This window comes from Xiphophorus couchianus, chromosome 4, assembly GCF_001444195.1.
Source record: "Xiphophorus couchianus chromosome 4, X_couchianus-1.0, whole genome shotgun sequence".
Taxonomy (NCBI): domain Eukaryota; kingdom Metazoa; phylum Chordata; class Actinopteri; order Cyprinodontiformes; family Poeciliidae; genus Xiphophorus; species Xiphophorus couchianus.
The window spans coordinates 13,598,485-13,622,473 of record NC_040231.1 but is presented as its reverse complement, the minus strand read 5'-3'; the positions used below and the strand labels follow the sequence as shown (position 1 = coordinate 13,622,473).

At 36.2% G+C, this 23,989-nt stretch overlaps 1 protein-coding gene across 1 annotated transcript; it reads left to right on the top strand.

Moving 5' to 3' along the window:
- The first annotated feature begins 873 nt into the window (after positions 1-873).
- On the top strand, positions 874-23,068 carry chs1 (chitin synthase 1). The gene is made up of 36 exons (XM_028014488.1): positions 874-1,080; positions 1,208-1,284; positions 6,628-6,763; positions 7,357-7,542; positions 7,809-8,010; positions 8,459-8,619; positions 8,701-8,776; positions 9,426-9,544; positions 10,110-10,287; positions 10,722-10,818; positions 10,977-11,073; positions 11,301-11,422; positions 12,005-12,100; positions 12,234-12,398; positions 12,482-12,629; positions 13,866-13,931; positions 14,012-14,184; positions 14,538-14,596; positions 14,847-15,047; positions 15,114-15,282; positions 15,774-15,889; positions 17,019-17,198; positions 17,289-17,393; positions 17,584-17,698; positions 18,040-18,121; positions 18,198-18,430; positions 18,587-18,714; positions 18,836-18,917; positions 19,188-19,341; positions 19,509-19,613; positions 20,717-20,827; positions 20,943-21,077; positions 21,163-21,242; positions 21,508-21,574; positions 22,043-22,177; positions 22,208-23,068. The coding sequence occupies exons 2-35, from the start codon at positions 1,235-1,237 to the stop codon at positions 22,118-22,120; spliced, it is 4,272 nt and encodes a 1,423-aa protein (XP_027870289.1). The 5' UTR covers positions 874-1,080; positions 1,208-1,234; the 3' UTR covers positions 22,121-22,177; positions 22,208-23,068.
- The last annotated feature ends 921 nt before the right edge of the window (positions 23,069-23,989 follow it).

Here is a 23,989-nt window from a genome sequence, read left to right as displayed (position 1 = left end):
AATCAGCGGGTCAATTTGACCCTGAACAGTATGTGTGTCTCAAGTTCAATTATAAAGATCACCCATTGAAAAAACAAAATCAAAATGTTATATAAAAAAATTTACCAAAGATCAATTTCAAGGAAATTATAGTTTTTTTGTGTCTAGGTTTTTTTCAGTGGACATTAAAAATATAAATTCCATATTTTGTGTCCAAATGAGTAAATGAGTAGGTTGTCGTCATCGATCCTTAATTTCTTAGAAATAAAAAAACATAATTGCACAAATATTGATTGAAATGGTTAGTATTGAAGTTAATAATCAGATACAAAATTGTTTTGGTGGAATGTTTTGGTTTCTGACACTATTGCATGATTAAACACTCTCAGGGGTCAAATTGACCCACGAACATTATTGCTGTACCTCAGAAACAAACGTAACAGGAGGGTTAATGAAGTTTTTATGTAGCATAGCCATGAAAGACCAGCCTCACAAATTAAATATCAGCCTGTTTCATAAAACCGAAAGCTACATTTGGGACTCGCTATGGATCTAAAGTTTGTCTTTTTCCGTGCTTCTGTGTAAATGACCCTTGGACCATCTTACAGCCCTCATAAAAACTGCTGAGATAGCCTGAAGTTATTTATTACTGAAAACTTTGATATGTCTGCTTCTCACACAGAGACACATGCATACACACGCACAAAATCATGGGTGTGATTGGGTACTTATGGTAAGTCTTGCTCATGGTGAACTGCCAATACCTTTCCCTACACACGCACTTCCTGGGACGCTTATCTTTCATAAACTCTGATTAAGGTGAACACACCTGAGAGGGCTGGAGATGACTGTCTTTATGGGTGTTTCTTTTATAAGCATTAGAGATAACAGGGCGAAAAACAGCTGAACAAAGAACAAGCTGCTTCACAGACCAGCAGAGACTGGTGGGATACGATTCGGATGATGTCTTGCTTTTTAAAAGTTTGCTGACATTTGCTTTTGGAAGAAAGGCAGCATTGAAAGGCAGACGTTCATTGAGAAGAGTCTCTACCGTACTTTCAGTTTCCTGTCGTTTGCGTGGAGAATAATCGAAGAGTCAAGGTAAATTTCATCTGCTTATTTCTCATTTTGTGTCTGGATTAATACAGTAGAACAGAGTTAATGTTCTTCCTTCCTAAAGGCCATATTGTAATGCTGGTAATGAAACAGGAACCATTGCTGATTTCAGGCCGTCGCTGCGGCAGCGGATTAGACCATGTCAGAGGAGCTGAGATACAGAGGGAGGAAAAGAGAAGGAAGGCACAGGTAACCAGGCTGTTTATCTTCCTCTATCTGCTGTTTATTCAAGGAAGAAATCTCCTTTAAAGAAAAGAGGCTCAAGACAATATGTGACAATCCGTGAATGGAGAGTGATGAATCACATTCAGGTTAATGAAGGCCCAATTAGCACTCTTTGATTATAATTAGCATGCATGATTAAATACAGTCCCAACTACTGACATGACACGTTTCTCTCTGATTAGTGGAGATTTGTTTTCTACTTTTTGGGTTATTCATCTTGTTCAGGAAAGTAAATGTAAATACTTTGGACACCATATGATATAGTTTTAAAATACAGAAATGTCTAATATCTTAGCTTATAATATTCATGGTGTGGAAACTCATGTTTACATGTTTGTATAAAAGAAAAAAACTCAATATTTGATTTAAACTAGTTTTTCCTGTTTAATGTAACTTTTATTTAAATTTCATATACGTCAGAATAATAAAAGATTGATTAATTTCATAGATTTACATAGTTCATTGTAGTTTCCTTTTTAGTTGTACATATGACTTAGGCAAATTCTTTGGAATATCTTAAATCCTGTTATGAAACTTCGCTGACATTGTTGTCCTCAAGTCACTTGGCAAAAAATGGTGGTATTCTTAGGAGACCACTTAAAATTATCAGTTTCTCTGAGATCACAAGCAGAAATTTTGTTTTTATTTGTAGAAAATGAGAAATGGTCACAATATAGAAAAAGAAGCAGAGCTTTCAGACCTCAAATAATGCAACGCAAACACATTCATGTTCATTTAGAAACAACAATACTAAAGTTTTAACTCAGGAAACGTTCAGAGATCAATATTTGGTGGAATAACTAGGAGGTTTTGGTTTATTTAACTTTATTTTCTCATGATGTCACACAAGGAAGCAATGAGGTGGCGCTATAATGTTTCCACAAGTGTGAAATCCTTTAACTCGAGCGTTGAAAATTCAAATGAATCTATTAAAATCATGCAAAGACAGAAATTATGATCTGTGCGGTAACAAACTGTTTAAAGTTATAGCAACATTTGTGTCTGTAAAATTCTCACCATTGTGTCATTTAGTAAATAGAAATAATTTTGGTAATGCTAGTTGACCTAAACCAGGAAAAGTTTTGTCTTAGTTGACATTGAGCAAATAAAAAAATATCTGTCCTTTAAATTGTGATTAAAACTCTGAATATATACTTTTATAGTATTTGTTTCACTATTGAGTCCTTAATCCAAAATAAGTTATTGTACTATTTAAATAGATTAATTACTTTCTGTCTGTTCAAGAGAGTATTTCTAGTTTTTCACCCACAGTAGCTGAAAGTGAAAAACAGGAAGAACAAATTTATTTTTCTTATTTCAGAACAACTCACGTCCTTCCACAAACAGAACTGGAGGGCATTTCATCCGGACGTCAAGTTTTAAATCTCGCAAACTGTCTTAAGAGAGGGAAAGAAAAAAATTCAAGAGACAAGTTGAATCACGGAAACTATTCAATTTCCTTGTCCTCAGGCTCACAATCGAGCTTTATTAACCTCTTCATCATTGTTAGGAGGTTAATTGTTAGTGGGATAGATATTAGCATTGGATAAAATTAAAAACTGCTCGCTTGTCTTACCTGGTTTCAATTAAATATAATTTACAGTTTGAGGGAACACTTAATTTCCCCTGAGCACTGCTGCGTTTCTCTTTATTGCTGCGCCGGATATCATCCCTGCTGATGCCGCCTGCTGTTAGACGGGCCATTAAAAATTTTAAATACATACCACGGCTTTAATCACATTCTCCATATTGGTATCTGTGAGGCAAATATGGAATCAGGTTACCAGATTTTTTTAAAAATCAGATTTTAAACTCTCCGAGCTTTGGAAAAAGACCAAAGCATATAGATGATTAATGTTGCTATCATCTCAGGGTCATGAATTTTAATATAATTTTTAAGTGCAATGCCAGAATATGTTTTAAATCCAACAGGTCCCTTTAAAGTACGTCCCTTTAAAATTGATTTATTGTATTTGCTTGTAAAAGTTGAATAATGTATATCTTGTGAACACAACAGGTGAATGCATAACAGCCACAGGGTTGTAGGTTTAAATCCCTGTTCAAACAGAGTTTTTCTTTTTTTATATTACCTCATTATTTATCATCTAAAAATGCACAACAATGTTGTTTTATTCGTATTACTGATCTGATGAACCTTCAACCTGTCCTTAAAGGTGTTAACTTAATATTTAGTATTCAATCTAACTAAATATTCAGTCAATATTTAGTTTTCTTCTTCGAAAACAGCAAATTACAGCAAAATTAACAACAGAATATCAAGAAAACAGAAATATTGTGAACAATATTGTTTAAGTAAAATGTACAAAATCTAGTTTGGAAAAGTTGGTTACATTTATTTACTAATCTTTTTAGAATTCTATTTATGAAAATTAAAAACTTGAAATATTTCAAACATTGAAAGATGCCTCACAAGAGAAAAGTATGTCAGAGATTATGTAATTAAAACTTTAAATGTGGAAGTGTTAGTTCTATATTATCAAATAAAACTAACATTAAGGAAAGTTAATAAATCAAAGAACAACTAGAAACTTGATAGAACACAAAGGCATTTATATTTTATATTTGTTATAAATTAACTATCATCCTTTTAAGGTTTTTTATACTATTCTTATAAGTCAGAAAATGTTCAAGTTTTTCAGTAATATGTTCACCAATGTGCAGACGATGAAAGGAAAACATTAACGTTTGTTGTAATTGGAGAAGAAAAATCTTGATAAGAAACATTGTGATTGTGATGATACAAATTAATAACATCTGGTGAGCAAAGAAACTGACAAACAATTAATTGGAATTGGTACATTTTGTGTTGGATTCATATCTTCCTCTATTGGCTCATAAATACATCTAAATAAATCAGAGAAACTACAGCTACTGCTTTTGGTTTTCATAACAAATGCAGCACAATATCTTGATAAAATTGTTCATCCATCCTTACTTCTCAAATTTCCCTACAAAAATATTTTGTTTCTCTTATTATATTATGCATATAATTGTCTGCAAAACAACATAGACTAAATCCTGAACCAAATCACTCAAACTCAGGACGTTGATGGACGATTGATTGCTGTTCCAGTTGCCAGGTTCTTTTTCAAGCCCAGAAAGAGTTTTGTGGAAAATTTTATCTGAATTGAGTTTAAACTCATCCTTGGTTTGTCCATTTGATCAACTCTAACTTATTCTAACTACATTAAGACACCAGTAGATATCTTATTACAATCTTTCTACCTTTTCTCATTTAGAAATTGCAGCTAACGCAATCTTTTCTTTCTTATGAAGAAATGTTTTGCTTGGATTCGGCTTCACAGAAATTGCTTCCCCTTTACTGTAACCATTGCAGTTCAAGAGGGCAGTTTGTCCCCTAATTGTCCTTTCACTATTGCACTCTTGTGTAACAATAATGCAGTGGCTGGGGGTCAGTGGGAAAAATGGTCAGGTTGCAATCAAACGGCTCAACATCGCCTCATATCCTTGGGCAAACTGAAACCAGAGTTGCTTCCTGGTCTTGTGATTGCTCAAATGGGGGAGGTTTGTAAGTGTGGATGGGTGAGTGAGGCTCATGGTCTGACGGTGCTTTGAGTGGTCAGTATGATTAGAAAAGCACTACATAACCTCAGTTAATTCAGCCTTCGATGACCTGCTGCTGGAAAAAGCAGGAAAGGGGGAAATAATCTTTACTTGTATTGGTTTAGGCCATGTTCTTGTTCCTCACCGTTAACGCCACGTCCACAGATTTAAATATGCTCCACTTTGTCTTTTGTCAGCAGCAAGTTTTGGTTCGTGAAGTTATGTAAAAATGACGGAGAGTGTGACAGCTGCTCATTTTTTGTTTGAGTTGTTGCCAATTAGCCAGTGAGCAGATGTTACACAAGAGGGTTTTATCAGGCTGGCTTCAGAGGAAGAAGAACACCCTTGTTAGCTTAAGGCATTTATTACATTTAAGGAGCTGAGATTTCTAGAATAATCCTCTAAATGTGAACTTTGTTCTGCGTGACTACAGATACCTACATGCACACAACAGGAAAGGAAAAAGCAAAAGGGATTTTTTCAGAAAGGCCAACAGTCGCGTTTGTCATTTTAGTGCCTGGAGATCTGGTAACTATATATGCAGCCTTAGACAGAGACTGCTTCCTTATGATGACGGGTCTTTAATAGGCGAACTTTGAATTGTGTTAAAAGGGGTCATTTTCAATCATTATCTGTAAAGATGTCATTTTTTATGCCACATTTTTAAACCTCAGAGATTGTCTTAAGAAATAATTTTGCTCAACAAATAACACTCATATCATTTCATAAGTTTATGTACCAAGTCAAGTTTGATAAAGATTGTAAAGAGTCTTAAGGAAGTTGATTATTAGCTTCGTACAATATAAACTAACTCTGCATGTGTCGCTGTCCTCATTTCCAATCTGAACTGTTTGGATGGTTGCTATGCCAGAGACAAAGATAAAAAAGAAAAATGTCTTATCTGCTCAATGAAAGCCCACGCCCTGATGATTTCTCTATATATAGGAAACATACTGGCAGCAGAATATGACGATGTTGGACATAGACGATCTGATTGCCTATCATCTGTCAGCATCAGAGATATTCAGCTGGATTAGCGGGAAAATATTGTTTCTACATGACGTTTTGGGGTTGACTCCGCAACATTTATCTTAAGTGCCAAATCCATTCTGCTCACTTAATTCATGATACAAAAACAAATAGAAAAGCAAAATACATACAAACACAAATTCACATACAAAGAATTTATTCAAAAGTCCAATGAATTAATATATTTCCTCTAAATTATACACAAAAATACCCCCATTAGGACTATGTGGAGAAAATGTTTTTCAAAATGTTTCTTAAAATGTATAAAGAGAGGAAATCACATATAAGTAAGTATTCACAGCCTTTGCCATGAAAACTCAAAGTGAAGACATTTCCGCTGATCATTTTTGAGATGTTTCTACATCTTAAATGGAGTCCATTCATGGTAAATCTAGTTTGTTGGACTTGATTTGGATATGCATCTGTCTACAAGGTCCCACAGCTGACAGTGCAGGTTAGAGGTCAAACACCAAGCATGAAATCAAAGGAATTGATTTCCAAAAGGGACACATTTGGGGAAGGATACAGAAAAATCCTGCTGAGTTGAAAGTCCCAATGAGCTCAGTGGTAAATGGTGACTAACTTCTCTAGAGACGTACACAGTTCTCTTTAGTCATGGAAAAATATGTGTTGATACTCTTTGTTTTGGCCGTTGAAAAGTCATTGATCCACACACCTGTGCTTGCATCTCAGGGACACATGGGATCCATTTCAGCTGAACCCTGTGGGAGCAGAGAAGGAGCAGAAGAAAAGATGCCTCCTGGTGGCGCAGTACTTCGTGGCTGTTTTTGTTGGGGTGGCAGTTTTGGTCAGCGCTGTTGTTGCCAAGGTAAAAGGATTTTTCAAATACTTTTTGTCTCTTCTTTTAAGTAATGTCAAGGAACCCAAGCATCTGCCCTAAAGCTCCAAGGACAATAAAGTTACATTTAATTTCATAAATCTAATTGGCTCTGCAGTCTGACTTGATTGGTGCATTATGAATACTTTTGGAGAGCTGATCAGAAAGCAAACAAAAAAAAGAATAGAAAAAGAAAAATGTGTTGCTCAAATGTAAGTTTGCTTGATACTTAATGATGACGACATAAAAATAATATTTTGAATGGACAGTTTAGTAATTTGATTTGTTCATTTATTTATTTCCTAAAGAATAAGACAAAATAGTAAGCAAAATCTTTATTCTCTAGAATAACATCATAACAACATTCTTCGTTCAAGGTGTTTAATGGCAGCAAACAAGCCTTTCGTTTTATTTTGATTGTTTAATATTGGTTAGATCTTTTTGTGCGTCTTTTTTCCGTGTACATAACATCCTTATTGCAGCTGACTAATCTTTAACAGAGCTCGGTTTTAGCAGATTTATATCCGTCTTGCTCTTTTCTTTGTTAGTCTATCTCTTAGTAATTGTCTGTCATCTACTTCCAGGGCTCCCTCTTGGTCTTGTCAGCACTCTCCAGTCCAAACTCACTTCGTGGTGACAAGGACCAGCAGTTCTACATGCTGATGTTGGTGTTTTGCCTGGTCTTCCCCAACTTCTTAGTTTTTTTGAAGTCCCTGTGGCGTTGTGCCTTCAAGACGTTTGTGGCCCCCAACCTGAAGACCATGGCGTTGGTATGCGCTTTAAAACTTCAAATTAATCCATCACATGGTCCCAAAAACTACGCAGTGTTCATTTTAGATAGTTATTAACAAGACAAATAGCTTTTACTTATTTACTGACATGTATCAGGTGTAACAAGTGAGTAAGTTGATTAAGATACAACTTACGTATTATGTTATGAAATATGGCTCATTTCACCACCTACAGTTTTTATTATAAGGTGTCATTTCAGGCTCTGACGTGTTTTTGTCCCATGATGTTCTTCTGTTTTTTCCAGATTTGTGTCATTGAGAGTTTGGTGTCTCTTGGCACTTCTCTCCTGGTCCTGGTAGTTATGCCTCACTTCGACATCCTGACGAATCTCTTCATCAGTGGAGGAGTCTGCATTGTGTCTGCAGTCCTGCAGATAGTTTACAGATTACAAAGGGAGAACTGGAAAATCCTCTTCCCAATCTGCTCCCTCCTCCTCACCAGTGCTGGTAACACTCCTGACTTCACTGTGGCATCATTGTTTATCATGGAAACAGAAAAAAAACTACAGATCTTCCTGCTATGCTGCTGAGTTAGAGCCTCTTGGACAAACTCCATATTAGAAGTGGAAAAGTAATGCACAATGATTTGCAAATTGTGGCTTAGAAAGAGTTTTGTGATTCAATAAAATCTCATTTTTTTAGCAGATAGCCACTCTATAATCATATGTTCAAGAATCTTCAATCAGGTCATGCCAGAAAGAGATCTAACACTTCTCTCCGATTTTCAGGATCAAATCATGGATTTAATTGCTCCAGTGGACAAAATAGTTTAGACACATTTAATGTATTGCTTGAAGTATGAAATAAAACCCCTGTTGCTTGGTTTAGACTGAATAGACAGAAACACACGAGAAACACTAACTGTTTGGGAAACTGAATCACTGCCTGATTGCAGGTTACTGCCTCTTGGGAATGGACTACTACATCCGTGAAGCATCGCATGTGGACGGACAGAAAGAGGATTGCTTTTACTACGTGGGTTTAGGGATTTTCTCCTCGTTCCTCGTCTCCCTCTGCTGGTGGGAAAACACAATGCAGGCTAAGAACCGCATGCAGGTATTCCACAAACACTCACGTTTACACTCGAGATGTCAACGAATAACGATCAGTGAGACTCCTTTATGTCTTACTTCACAGAAAGTACTGGCAGAGTTGGAAGGCTTCAGGGACTTTGTCTTTGTCATCAGCAGTATTTTGAGGATACTGGTGATAGGTAATTATCTACTGCCAATGCTTGTGTCGGTGTACAGCAGTCAAAACGATGCAGAGGAATCCCACCTGGTGGGGAAATGTCTTATCGCTCAGCTTCACTGTGGTTTGATATGCTTGGAGGGAAAAGAGTCAACATGAAAACACAAACACGTTTTTGTGCAGCATGTGGTAGGGATGAGGGAATATGAACTTAGACTGCGACGGAAATATGTTGTGATAATGACGAGAGTAAATAAAAAGTCGCTGCTACAGAAACGCCACAAACTCCGTCCTTAACGAATTAGAAATTTGTTAGTAAATTACACCAGTGGCTTTAATAAGTTCAGTTTTATTGCTATACGGCCACCAATAATCACACTTTGAAATATCTATTGAAGCCCACAACACTGGAGAAAACAATAAAAATCCTAAAATGCTGTTAGTTTTAGGATTTTATGAACATCACCAGTTAGCTTTTGTTATCATAGTAAAATCCAAATTGGTCACTATTTTAGAAATAGTCACAATAACAATAAACATATTTTCTCATCCCCATAAGCAACAGATGCAAATGAGGCTTTTGGGGTTCGATGCCTCTTTTCTACTTCATAATATCATATTATCATTATCATGTTTTGTAAACATGCTGTATGTTTTTTGGTGTTTTGCAGGAGCTGTGTACCTGATCTACCATAAACTCCTGAACAAATCTATCGAGTGGAATAATTTTAACCTGGCAGGTCATGAAGGAGATATTCTGCAAATAGGTCTTGTGCTCTTTTTCTTACAGGTAAGTCAAAGAAAGACTGAAAATAAACATTTATGGTAGCGTAACATGTCAAAATGTACAATATGTGTGGAATATCTCATTAGTGTTTCTCTCTATCTATTCTAACTGTCTCAGAAAAACAGTAATGTAGTTTGTTTTTACCTCCTCAGAAAGTTTTCTTGTTCTTATTTATAAAACTGAGACCCTGAACCTGGCAAAACTATAGTTACGAGAAAAAGACAATTCCCACTCTGATTGGACATATAAAGAATCTGGTATTAAACTTAATCTAAAATTTACCATTAGTGTTTGGAGGTTTTCACATTGCTTTTCAATTTTTTTGTTTCATAAAAAAAAGGACAGTGGTAATTAAGACAAGTTGTTTTGCATTGTGCCCTGAATAATTCAACCTTCGACTTGGAAGCGAGTGCAGTTTGTTTTGTGAATGCCTGTATGGGATGTAAAAGTTCCCAGTAAAATGTTGAAACCATCAACTTTACACTGGTAAACTGTAAAATGAAACTAATCCCTTCAATATCTAAATGCAGTGAGCTTTAAAATGTTTTCTTGTTTCTTTTTATCTCAGGCCTTCTGCTCAGCTGCCAGCCACTGGTTTGGCGTAGTTGCCTGTAAGATCAACGCTGTCCGGATGAGTTTTGCTCTGCCCATGTGCTGTACTGGCCCGGCAGTGCTGGGCCTGGTCCTGGTACTCTTCCTGACACAGGCAGAAGGTTTTAATTCAGCAGATGCAATTGGGATCAATAGTAAGGTTACCTTTTCTTATAAATACTTTTTCTTCCTTATTTCCTCACCTGACATAATTTACGTGACATGTTACCTGTCCAGCTTCAATAAAAAAAAACTGTTGGGGTATAATTTACTCAGAGACAAACTTCTTCCTTATGCACATCACTATATCTGTATGAGCCTTTTCTCTATGACGTATATCAGATGTAATAAAAAATAAAACACACCCACATTACATGATTATTGCAAGATTACTTGGGAAAACAAGTACAAACATACAACTTCCAAATGTATTTTCTTTTGACCTTATCTATTGTTATTTGCTGTTATTGTCATTATTATTTTGTTAATCAGGTGAAAAATATATATATATTTATATGTATTTTATCAAAAGGTTCTAAAAACTGATGCTATGCATGAAACTGCCTGATCGATGGTTTCATTCTTGCAGACTTCTGTAGAAATTTGCATTTGCTTAAGGACAAAAACACAACTAATGTTGTTATGTTGGAGATGTTCCGGAGCATCTGCAGGACGTCACTCAACAAGTATGACACCCCAGACACTCATGCCTAATATTCGGTTTTATTTCTACACAAACCTGCGTAAATGTTGTGCTCTGTGAACATTTTGGTTGCATGTGAAGTACAGAAGTCTTTGTAGAAGTGCAAAAGTTGTTCACAGTGATGCTTTGTTTGTTTGACAGCGACTACTTCCAATGGCCTTTTGCCATGTTGGTGCTGGAGGGAGTGTGCATGTGGGGTGGATTTGTCACATGTACATATTATGTGTGGAAGATCAAGGTATTTTTATGCTCTCTTACATACTCCTCTCTTTACCGAATGTTTAAAATTACAAGGTTGAAACCGCGATTCTGAAAAAATGTGCCCAGATAAACCAAGATATTATGTTTCAGACAAGACATTTGTCTAGGTTAAAGTTAAAACACTACGTGTTTGAGCCATTTTATTTTCTTTAACCACAGGAAAAGTTGCAGACCTTAATGTTTGAATAATTCTACACTCCACAGGTCCAGCGTATAGAAAGAACGTCTCAGCTCTTTGTTCGTCGACTCTATGAATCCGCCTTCATCGACCTGTCTCTGCTGCTCAACACTAAGATGAAGCTACCAAAAGCCCAAACAAATGAGAAGTAAGAGGATTCTCTAAGTCTTCCTGCTTTATTTTCCTGTTTTAAAATTGTAAAACAGCACATGCAGACATGGGCTGAAGATGGGTTGACTGTAGCAATCACACCAAATTGGAAAAATCTGTTTTTGAGAAACGAATTTATCAGTGTTTTCAAAAAGAACAGAAAAGTCCTTTTCCTGAACGGTTATAGTGGCCCAACATTATCACTGTTGAAGACACAAGCAGGTGGTTTTATTTTTAAAATTTAAGATCCATATATGATTTGAAAATCAGGTAGACGACCAGTGATTCAGAAGTGCTGCAGGAAGAGATACCGCTTTGAATTATCCATGTAGCAGGGGAATGAAATCTTATATTTCTTGAAAATCAAGCCAAATGGAATCACGAACAGAGAGGAGAGAAGTGATCCAAGAATGAACCCTTTGGTTCTCCATAGTTGAGGGAAACTGAAGATGAAAATGAAGCCTCACCAGAATAACAGAGAGAGAAACTGAGTATGGTTATAACATAAACAATACTGTGCTGTTATATATAAAAATGTGCTAAAACCTTCCTCTAATCTTTTAAATCCTCGTCTCCACAGCCAGGACGAACTGCAGAACGTTGTGATCTATCTCTGCGCCACCATGTGGCACGAGACCTACGACGAAATGCTGAAGATTCTCACTTCCATGTTCAGGTAGCACATTATCAATCAATCAATATCAATCATTTATACCTGCTGACATTCAAGAGCTTAACGTGTGACGTAAGTGAAGCTGAAGATTTCATTTTAACGCTTGTATTACTGTTTGTTTCTTGCTTCGTTTCAGGCTGGATCGTTATCGAGGAGATCCGAAGGAGGAGCACAAGGACAGTTTTGACTTTGAAAGCCACATCTTTGTGGACGATGCGTTCATGACTGAAAAGGAAACAGGGAAAAGGCTGGTCAATGAATATGTGGAAGACCTGATTCATGTTGTAACTGAGGTCTACAGGTACAAGACTACCATGTAGACATGAGCGCATACATGAACATTTTGACCTCTCTGACCATTGATGTGTCCATTCCCCCGTTCAGAGTGTTCACCAACAAAGAGCCAGATGACGTGTCGATCATTGAAACTCCCTACGGCGGGAGGTTAATGTTTGTCCTGCCCGAGGGTAACATGCTCTACGTTCACCTGAAGGACAAAGGTCGCATTCGCAACAAAAAACGGTGGTCTCAGGTAAGGAGAAGCATTTTTGTGGTTTTTAGTAAACAGCATCGTTATATTTATTTATGTATTATGAAACTCAAAAGTCTCAAAATATCACTACAGTTTCGCAGGTTCACATTACATCATCGAAATGAATAAAAATGAATGAATAAAGTGACCAGTGATGTACTTTTCGGACGTAGTCCATGCTGACATCTGATCATTTCAAACTATATTTTAAGGACAGTTTCTTTTACAACCTGCTGGTCCTGTTGGTGAAAATCTGATTTAAAACTGTATAAAAAGGAGATTATTGGGAAATATGTGGTATGAGATGATGAAATATGCTATTGATGATACTGAAAACGTATAAATAATTGTACATAAAAGGATGAGAATGTGACATCTAAGAATCATGTATTGTGAAAACAATTTAAGTTTCTCTGGTGTTTGGAGATTTAAATGTTTATGAGTTGATGAGTATGAGAGGCATGAAAACATAAGACCTTGTATCTTCTACCTTCTCCTTTTCGAGCTTATAATGTAAATATGCATGTCAAATGGGCATGATAATTTGTTTTAATTTTCTTTCTTGTTTTTACTTTTTGTCTGTTTGAAATAAATACATAAAATAAAATAAAGAGATTTGAAAAATACATTTAATGTAAAAATTCTCATTAATAACATGAAATTGATTACTTGTGTTTAACTACAAGAGTAAAATATCATATATTAATTTAAAATATTAAAAACTGCTTGTTTGTAATATTTATAGTAAAAAAAATTACTGAAAAGTGCCTTTAATTTAGTTAGTTTAGTTAAATGCTGCTACCAGACAAATTAGTTACAACCAAACACACATTTCATTGTAATTAATTTTGCTTTGTTTAGCAAGAACATTTATTTCTAATATTATTGACACATGTGACTCTAACATGTTATCCGTTTTTCCTTTGCAAATCAATGTGCCTTAAAAAGCAAATTAATATTAAACAACCAATTTAAAACTGGACATGTATTTGTTGTGCTGACATAAATGCATCTTGCTTATGAATGTTATTATTTTCTGGTCTGCAATAATATAAGTACACACTAGAAAATACTGTGTGAAAAACAATTTAAATTAAATTTAAATTAAACGTTAAATTTAAATGTAATGTTCTGTCTTGTAAATTTAAATAAGACTGATTTTCTTGATGTTTTTTCATTGAGTCAGACTGATTAAAATGCTACATCTGATTAAACATTTTCCCCTTTTTCTTCCAGATCATGTACATGTACTATCTGCTTGGCTGGAAAGGTTACATCACCAAGAACCCCCAGAAAATGCCAGTAAGTGACTTCTTGCAATCATTTGTATTTTATCTCTACATTCCGGTGAAAATGTTAATTGTCCTTCTTTCTGATTCCAGCGGATGGATACCAGCAGAGAAAGTCTGATCTCTATGGACGGTGAGATTTTCCTTTTGCCTCAGTACGACAATGACAACAAGAGAAGATTCATTTCAGACGACAACACGTACATCCTGGCTCTGGACGGAGACACGGACTTCCACCCTAAAGCCGTGGTTCTACTTGTGGACAGGTCAGCGATGTGATTTGTTTTTAAACTAAACTTATTGATTTATCTCACTTTCATGTTGCTAAGCATAAATAGTAAGCAGGAAGTCATTTTATACCACCGTACGATTTTGCTGGAGATCATATCTTTACGGTTCTCTTATCTTGACATAATCAAGGTTGTTTTTTTCTTTCTTCAGATAGCATGTGCTAAGTACAGAATGTAAAAAACTGTTTTGTCATTCAGTATCGTCATCATAAAACACAATTCAAACTTTCTCAAATTACCAAAGCTTGATCAATTACTTATTTCATAAATACTATAAAGAATTTACTTCCTTAACTTTGAAATAAAAAATACTAATAATGTCTTAACAGGCTGCGAATGTATTACAACGTCGGTGCAGCATGTGGCAGAATCCATCCAACTGGCATGGGTACGTCATATGTTCTTGATAACTTTTCACTACTTTGTTTGTTTTTACTTCAAAACATTTGGACAGATTTTAACTTTATATCTCAGAAAGATGCATGAAAAGCTACCAACCAGCCAATATATATTTAGCTATGAATGCAATTTACTGTAAATTTTGCCTGTTTAAAGGACAGGCTTTCTTTTTTTGTGTATAAAGTTAAATTCTCACCCAAACTAACTCTAAATCTTCTTATTTACCCTGCATGTCATAGGTCCCATGGTTTGGTACCAGAAGTTTGAATACGCAGTGGGCCATTGGCTGCAGAAGACCGCAGAGCATGTGTTCGGCTCTGTGTTGTGCAGTCCAGGATGTTTCAGTCTGTTTAGAGGGTCTGCGCTGATGGACGACAATGTCCTGAAGAAGTACACAACAACTGCAACAAGAGGAGCTGAGTATGTGCAATATGACCAAGGTAGGTTCCTGTTTGACTTGGTTTCATAATGTGACAGGAAGCAGGAATAATTGTGCGTATCATCAGGGGAGGATCGTTGGTTGTGTACTTTGCTGCTGCAACAAGGATGGCGTGTGGAATACAACGCTGCATCAGATGCATACACCAACTCACCGCAGGAATTCAAAGAGTTTTACAACCAGAGGAGACGATGGGGGCCTTCTACACTGGCTAACACACTGGATCTTTTGCACAGGTCAGTAATCATGATTAATGATAAAAACCCAATCATAACACACACTTTTTCATTCATATTTTAAATGTAAGTATGCACAGTGCCTTGGAAGGCTATTCATACCCCTTTAACGTTTCCACATGTTCTTATGTTACCACCCCCAAAACTTTAAAATGTTTTATTGGATCTTGTGTGAAAACAATCAATCATTTTTCACAATTATCCCTTATTTTGTGTTGGTCAAACACATAAAAAGCCAGTTAAGTACATTTTTACATGTGGTTGTTATGTGACAAATTGAAAAAATAAAATGCCATCCTTTTCCAATGCACTGTAAATACACAAGTAAGTCTGATACTTGTTTTAATCTTTTTATATCTCTTTAGGTTTCTTGTGATCTTATTCTGCATTTAATTATTCAATGAACATTTAAAGATGTGATAATATCACATCTTTAATGTACTAAAATGTACAATGTACTAATTACTGTGTTTTTCATCATTTAAATACAGTGGAAAAGAGACGGTGAAGAGAAATCAATCCATCTCAAGCCTTTATATCTTCTACCAGATGTTTACTGTTGGATCCTCTATTCTGGGACCTGCCTCTGTGACACTTATGGTAGCAGGTGAGCAGAACCGGGCCACCACATCTAAGGCCACAAGTTAACCAAAGACCCTTCGCACTGCATGTCCGTGCACAGCAAATTAGAGTTAAAGCACAAGTTTTCAACTTTACCGCAGAAGTCTGACAAGATATAAGAACCCAGGCAAACTGCAACATGTCTGTTCTCTCTTAACCCGAATTATTTGACTTCATTAGAGGAAACCCGTTCCATTAAATCATTCTAGTTTTTACACAACGATGAAACTAAACAAGTTTAGTTGTGTTGACTTGGAACCTCAGTTGGTGTACCAGTCACTGAAAGCTGATCACAGAGAGACTTAGAAACTGGAAGGTGATTTTACACGTTTCACTACATAGATGTAAAGCTCTGGAAAAAACTAAGAGTTCACAGAAGCCCATTGAAAATCTCCTGGTTATTCCACCAAAGAGTAATTTCTGAACTCTTCCTGAGTTAAAACATTAGTTTTGTTGTTTCTAAATGAACATGAGCTTGTTTTCTTTGCATTAGAGGCCTGAAAGCTCTGCAACGTTTTCCTTATTTTGACCATTTCTCATTTTCTGCAAATAAAAACTAAATTTTTGCTTGTAATTTCAGAGACATGTTGTCAGTAGTTCATAGAATAAAAGAACAATGTTCATTTTACTCAAACATCCACCTATAAAGAGTAAAATCATAATTTTAAGTGGACTCTTATTTTGTTCCAGAGCTGCGTGTATATATTCTATTTTATAAAGGCAGAACATTGTTTCTTTAAAGTGTGTCAAAACAAATCAATTGGAAAGAAAAAGATAAACTAAAGAGAAGTGAGTTGCCAACTTTTGCTAAGCTAATAAAATCAAGTTAGTTCAAACTATATTTTTCTTGAGGTCATTTAGAAAGTATTTTTTCTATGAGAAGTAGGAACCATCAAAAGAATATTTTTATGACTATCAAATCAAATACACCTTGAACAATATTTAAGCAGATTCCACATAGTTTGGAAATGAAACACAAACATTTAGATTGACAAATAATATTGACAACAATTGGGCCAATCAGACCTTTATGGTCATTATTAATGAATAACATGCAAAATATTTCTGGCAGGCGTCCATAAGTCCCTCACTCTCCATGTTGTTTTTCCCAACAGGAGCTTTTCAGTTCATCTTCAGAATGAATGGCGCGATTGCCATCGTCATCTCATGCGTCCCACCCGTCTTCTACATCATCATCTGCTTTGCAACTAAAGCAAATACCCAAATAACCATCGCTGCCGTCATGAGTGTTCTGTACGCGTTTCTTATGACCGCATCATTCTTCTCCATCATTGGTAGGTACACTCTTATGCTCAGCTACATTTGTGCAGCTCTTCATATAATCAGTAGCAAATGCATACAAACATGGAGTGTTCTTCTTTTAGGTGACATGGTGGTGCAGGGCACATTTTTGACCCCCACTGGTGTGTTTTTGGTCTCAATGGCTATTATGTACCTGGTGACAGCCATATTGCACCCAGAAGAGTTTGGTAGGTTTTTATTAGAATCATAAACATTATTCTCCATTCGAAGTGCATCACATGCTTTTTCTCAGGAGTGTTTTTTGCTTTATTCAGTTAATTCCTGATTTTAAAAGTGGTTTTGAATGAACTCTTGTGATCTGGAGCTTTGCTATGTTCTGCTAATTTTATGCTAATATGTTTCTCTGCACTCTTCCAGGGCTGATTATCTATGGTCTGATGTATTTCATCTGTATCCCCAGTGGATACCTCCTGCTGACCATCTACTCACTGGTGAACATGAACAATGTGTCTTGGGGCACAAGAGAATCCAAGTAATGTGAAAATAAGATTTTATACATATTGTAGTGCTTTCTTTAAATTGTTTTGAGATCAATGACATAATAAAATTATGCTAAAATATAAATTGGATTAATCTGAAAAGGAGTTTTGACTTGCCACAAAGTGTAGTGTTTAACCTGCATCCCAAATGTTATTTAAAAGGCACAAAATCTGATATAGAGTAACAGTAAAGTGAATTACTGTAAAATGGTAACTATTCAAACAAAAAAACGTATAACTTTTTAAGACGACAGAATCCACCTGAATCACACAGAATCAGGTTTAGTTGTCATTAATGTCTTTATTTTTATCTTTATGTCATTTCTGTCATTAGGGAAGAAGGAGAACAGAAGCAAACTCAGAGCGTTCTGTGCAACAAAGACTGTAGGCTCTGCTGCTGGGACATGAAGATACAGGTACGGTTAAGAGAAAATAGACACAAGCCTTTGGGCGAGTGCATCTGCCGAGTTAAATTGTCCTTCTGTCTTGCAGATAACCCAGGAAGCCGAAAACCCCATGCTTCAGCAGATCACAAGTTTCGCCACACAGAAAGCGCCTCTCCTTCAAATCACCAAAAATGAAACGCAACCGCAGGCTGCCGCAAATCCAGAGCCTCAAGACAAACCTGAACTCGCCACAGAAAAAACCGCAGAAGCTAAAAATCCTCCAGCTCACAAAAGCAAAGAGGCACCATTGAAAGACAAGGATGATTCATCCTCTGATAGGTTATTATTTTTCTTCTTCTTGTCATTTTTATCACTGCTTTGCCTCATGTTGTCAGTATGTATTTAGGGAGAAAAAAAATCACAGTTGAATCATCATTTTCATACGACTAAACACTGACATTTATTGCTATTTTTGTTGGATGACAGTGATGACAGTGATGACAGTGATGATGATGACGGTGGGAAAAAGAGCATAAGGTCTGATTCCTCTGACTCGTCTGATGAAAACGATGATTACTTTATGAATGCAGACTTAGAGGAAATGGAAGACATCCCTGTCAGCGGTGAGCAGTTGTTGTAAACGTATAAACCAAACATTCAATCAGACACAGTTATGTCCAATATTCATATCACACAGAGTATTAAACTGTAGGTAATTATATGTGTATTTTTCTATGTGTGCAGACTGGGTGGAGCCTGTAAAGGAAGAGTTTTTGAAGAAGTTAACTTATTTCAACATGAAGAGAAATCTGCAAGCGCAAATACGGTAAATCGTGATGAGTTTTCTTGTTTTTAGATTTTTGTCTTGTGAGATAATGTTGGAAAACAAACAAATCTTAAACCTTGATGATTGGACAAAAGGAAACTACAAACTACTGATTTTAAAACAGCCAATGTGCATTTATTGCCTCTGTTTTGTTTAAAAACAGTTACGCGTTTGTGTGTTTCTTCATGTTCGTATGTCCAAAAAAGTCGCGGTGGCATATTGACGTCACTGAGTAGCAATTGTGTAAATATGAATTGTTTTTACTCCCAGATACACACTCCGCAACAAAAACCAAGATGATGTGGTGGAAGACCTGATCCTAATGTTGACAGACACGCTTAATATAAGACTCAGCAAGGCTGGACCTGAGGACATTTTGGCACAAGCTGAAATTGACGAGTTGCAGCATGAACTGACCAATCAGGTGGATGTCATGTTTTCAAAATATTAAAAAAGGGATCATTTGTTTCTAAAATAACAGCCTTAATAACAACAGTTTGCAATAATTAACATGATTCATATTCTCTGTTTGAATAAGACTGAAAAGGATATTGTAAAATCACTGAATGATTTACTTTGCTTATGCCTCAGGCTCGACACATCCTGAAGAATAATAAAATGATGAAGTTAGAAAAGAGAGTGAAACGGGCCATAGAGAAAACCCTCAGTGCCCCACAAGTTCAAAGACTGGATGAGGTAAGAAAACCAATCAGCTCACAGTCCAGAATACATAACATTTCAAATGTACACACACCAGCTACTTTATTAAATACACATTTCTAGTAACAGGTTGGATCCACTTTGACCTGCAGATCTGCTTCAGTTTTTTATAGTAGACTCTATAAGATGTCAGAAATATTCCCCAGAGATTTGGGTCCATGTTGACTTGATAACATCACAAATTTGTTGCTTGTAAATGACACAAATCGCTCATTCCACCCATATCTGAAACACGCTCCACCGGATTGTAAATATCCTGACTGGAGGCCGGTGGAGTCCAGGGAACTCATTATCGTAGTTAAGAATAGATGGAGATGATCTGCGCTTTGTGGCATGATGCATTATCCTGTTAGAAGGAGCCATCATAGGACATAAACAGATAGACAAAGTATGCCAAGAAAATATTTTTCACACCAACATCAATCTGACTCCTTCAGAGTGAATCCATGTTTTCATGTTTTGTGTCAAATTCTGACCACAACAATTGAATGTCGGCTCAAATCAAGACTGACCCTGACAATATTTTGTTGCTTATTATTGTCCAGTTCTGATGAGCCTGTGCAGGTTTTAGTCTGAGCTCGCAACGTAGTTATGATTCAGGGTTCAACATGTGGTGCTTTCAGAAATTGCATTTACTCTTCTGACATTTTTTCCTTTCCGACTAATTTCTGTAAGTATTAGAAATGGTTGTATGTGCAAATCTTATTCGACGAGTCGATGTTGAAACACTTACACAAGCCTCTCAACCATGCTGCATTCAAAGTCACTTAGCTATTATGTTTTCCCTATTCTGATGTTTGGTTTAAACTTCAGTAGGTTACCTTCACTGCCGATGTCATTAGCAGATTCGTTATTGGGGTTAGAAGACAAAAGATGCTAGTGACTGCTGCGTGTATGTCTGACTTGGGTTGATTGTAGGTGAGAAAGTGAGATTGTGGTTCACATCGTCAGCAGGTGTCGGGACGGATTGATGCAAATCTAAAACTCTACAGTTAAAAACGGCATCAATTTATTTCCAATTTCTATTTGTTTTTTTTTTTTAAAAAACTAAAAAACTGTGTGCCTTTATCTGTGTTTAGGGTGAGAATGACTTCTGGGATAAGCTGATCGAACGATATCTGACACCGATAAGTGATACACAGGAGCACAAAAATAGAGTGAGCAAAGAACTGAAATCGCTGCGAAACAAGGTAAATAATTTATGTTCAGTGTCCTGTGATGAAAAGCTTACGATCCATTTTTCCAAAACATTATATTTGTTGTAAAGACGCAACCAAATTCTTAAAACCTGTCTCGTATCCACAGGCGGTCTTCCTGTACTTCATCATCAACGTCCTCTGGGTGGTAGCAACGTTCTTCCTGCAGCTCATTGGAAACGACATCATCAGCATCAAGATTCCCAAGTTTTCAGAGGAGAAAAATATAACGGAATACCTAAAGGTGGGAACATCAGAAAATAGAGTTCAACACGATGATAAAGCGAAGGGGCGTTAAAATAAACACTGGTTTCGTTTTTCTCTGACAGGTGGAGCCTCTCAGTTTGATGTTCCTGTTTTCCTTTGCGATTCTTCTGCTTGTCCAGTTTGTGGCCATGTTGTATCACAGGTACACAAACAAATGCATTCAATGTGCTTAAATATACAGTAAAAACTAATTTGTCTTCAACATTTGCTTTGGTTTATTTTTATTTTTGTTATCTAAACCATTGCTTTTTAAAGAACACTATTCCTGTTCAAATTCTACAAGTTTTTTTATTTAGCAAAATTAATTCTACAGATAAAATTACGAGGATAATCACATCTGTCCTTATTTTGATCATATTTTCCATGTGGCCGACCGTTATTTTACTTTTGTGTCTCTCGGTTTGCAGGGTCTACACTCTGATCCACGTTGTTTCCTATCGTGGCACAGAGAAGGACTACAAAGAGAGAGAGCCGGTAGGAAACAACACCCATCCAAATGCACCCAATGAATTCAAATACTGTCAAAAAGTTACTTTAGTGAAAAATTTTAAAGAGTGAAACTCATACATAATATAGATTCATATCTAATATTTATTATGAGCAATGTATTTCTAAGCATTAGTCTGATTTTAATCTTACTGATCATTAGAACCCAAATTTCAGAATATTATAGATCAACAACTTTGAACTCAAGATGAAACAATGTCTATCAAAAGAATATTTAAAAAGTATAATAAGGAGCAAAAGTTCAAGTTAAACTTTTGTCTGCAGCACAATACTTTGTGCTCTCATCTTAGTTATTACTTCTTTTACCGTATATTAACTAAAATGCAACTATGATCATCGGAAAACCTTTAACTCTCACTATTGTATGATTGTGTTAAAAGAAATTTGGTATGTTAATATAAAATTCCCTCATGTGATTTTTGTTTTGCAACACAGGAGGATGAAGAGGAGGAGGACCAGACCGTCGAGAACCAGTACGCCGTTTCTCTTCACAGTGAGGACTTCCAGCTGTAGCACAAGAGACGAATATCTCTCCTCATGCATTCCTTCCATTCTTCCTTTATATCTTCCATCATTCACAATGCATTACAGCCATCTTTGATCATACTGCAGAGAAGTTGTATTGCCTGGGTTTCTTTTTTGACATATATATAGTAACAAAGCCATATTCTAAATTGGTCAGCGCAGGAAATAATAAACTTTTCATCTGTTCTGCAGCAGCTGTTTCCCCTCCCAAAGAACTGATTGTAATCAATGTGGGGAGGAACAAATGGCACAGGGGAAATCAGTTTTTACAAATTCAATAAGCTTTGTTTGGCGATGCAAAATGAGAACGAGAGAGTACGTTTTTACAAAATCACTGGAGAGAGGGCTTTTAATGACTGTTTTACCTAAATGTGTTTGCTCTTAAGATTTGTATTTATTTTGTTTGTATGGATAAAAGCATCCTTCAGGGCCTAATTGTAGAAGGTGTCGCAGAGTGCGTGCGTATGACTCTGGAATAATTTAGTGGAAATGATAAAGATACACAGGCATGGTTTACAGAATATCAGTGCTGCCTAGTTGTTTCTTTGCCATTTTGAGCATCTTTTTGTTGGCTGATTGGCAGATGTGGGCCATATATAATGAAAAACACATTGCACTCCATTTTTCCTTCCATTTCAAAAATATTGTCTTCAAACATTTAAAATAATTTTAAGTAAATATCTAGATATTTTCCTGGAATCGCTGACAGTTTAGCACATCCAACGTTTGCACATAGAGTTAGAAATACTGAACTATTTACCATAATAAGCAAGTATTGGACAGTGTTACTTTTTCTGCACTGCATTAAAATGTTGTAATTATCTGTTAAATCATCGCAAAGCACTTTGAGAAAAAGACATTTCTATTAATCGTGAAAATGTGCAAGCAAAATGTATTTGTAAAATCAAATGTTTGTTATGAAATAAATTCTTTTCTGCAATTAAAATGTCATTTTTGCGACACAAAGAAGCTACAAACGTTCTAAGATCTTCTCAGAACCAAAATTTTTAAAAACTAAATCCAAAACTTACAACTTGTGGAACTCCTGAAGTTTGCAGATGACACCACTGTAATCGGCCTGATCCAGGACGAGTCTGCATACAGACAGGAGGTAGACTGCCTGGTCCACTGGTTCGGTCAAAACTGGTGCGATCACCCTCCAATAACGCTGTAGATAACTTCCAGTTCCTCAGAATCACCCAGACAGCCACACAAAGACGACCCGTGGAAAAACCGATCTTTGTGCATCAAATCAAGAAGTAAAACCTTCCACAGGAGCTGCTGGTCGTCTTCTAGTTTGTCCTGTTCACATCCACCATTGTGTCGTCTGGCTGATGTCTATAGAAAGCTTAAAGTCAGATCTGCAGAGAAGATCATCCAGCTGGCCTTCCTGCGATCCTGGACTTTTACAGGTTTAGAGTCAGAAAAAGAGCAAATAAATCTATTCTTGGAGGCCAGAGATCTCGTTGGGATCTTCATTTATTATCCTTCTCCAGATTTGTGCCTGGAGACAATCCTCGGTCTCTGAGGTCTATTGACAACTCATTCAATTTCCTGCTTGGTGTCTGATTTCTGACCTCATAGACATGGAGAAGCAGCATTCGGTTTCTATGCACCACAAATCTGAAACAAACTTCCAGAAAACTGCAAAACAGCCAAAACACTGATTTCCTTTAAATCTAGACTAAAAACCCACCAGTTTAGAGTTTCTTTAGAAACATAATCAGTGAATCATTAATCAACAATTTGAAGTGTAACGACGGCAAAGGTTTCCATTTTTGACTGTGTTGTACGACTTTGTGTTTTTATCATGTAAAGCACTCTGAAATGCCTTGTTGCTGAAATGTGCTACACAAA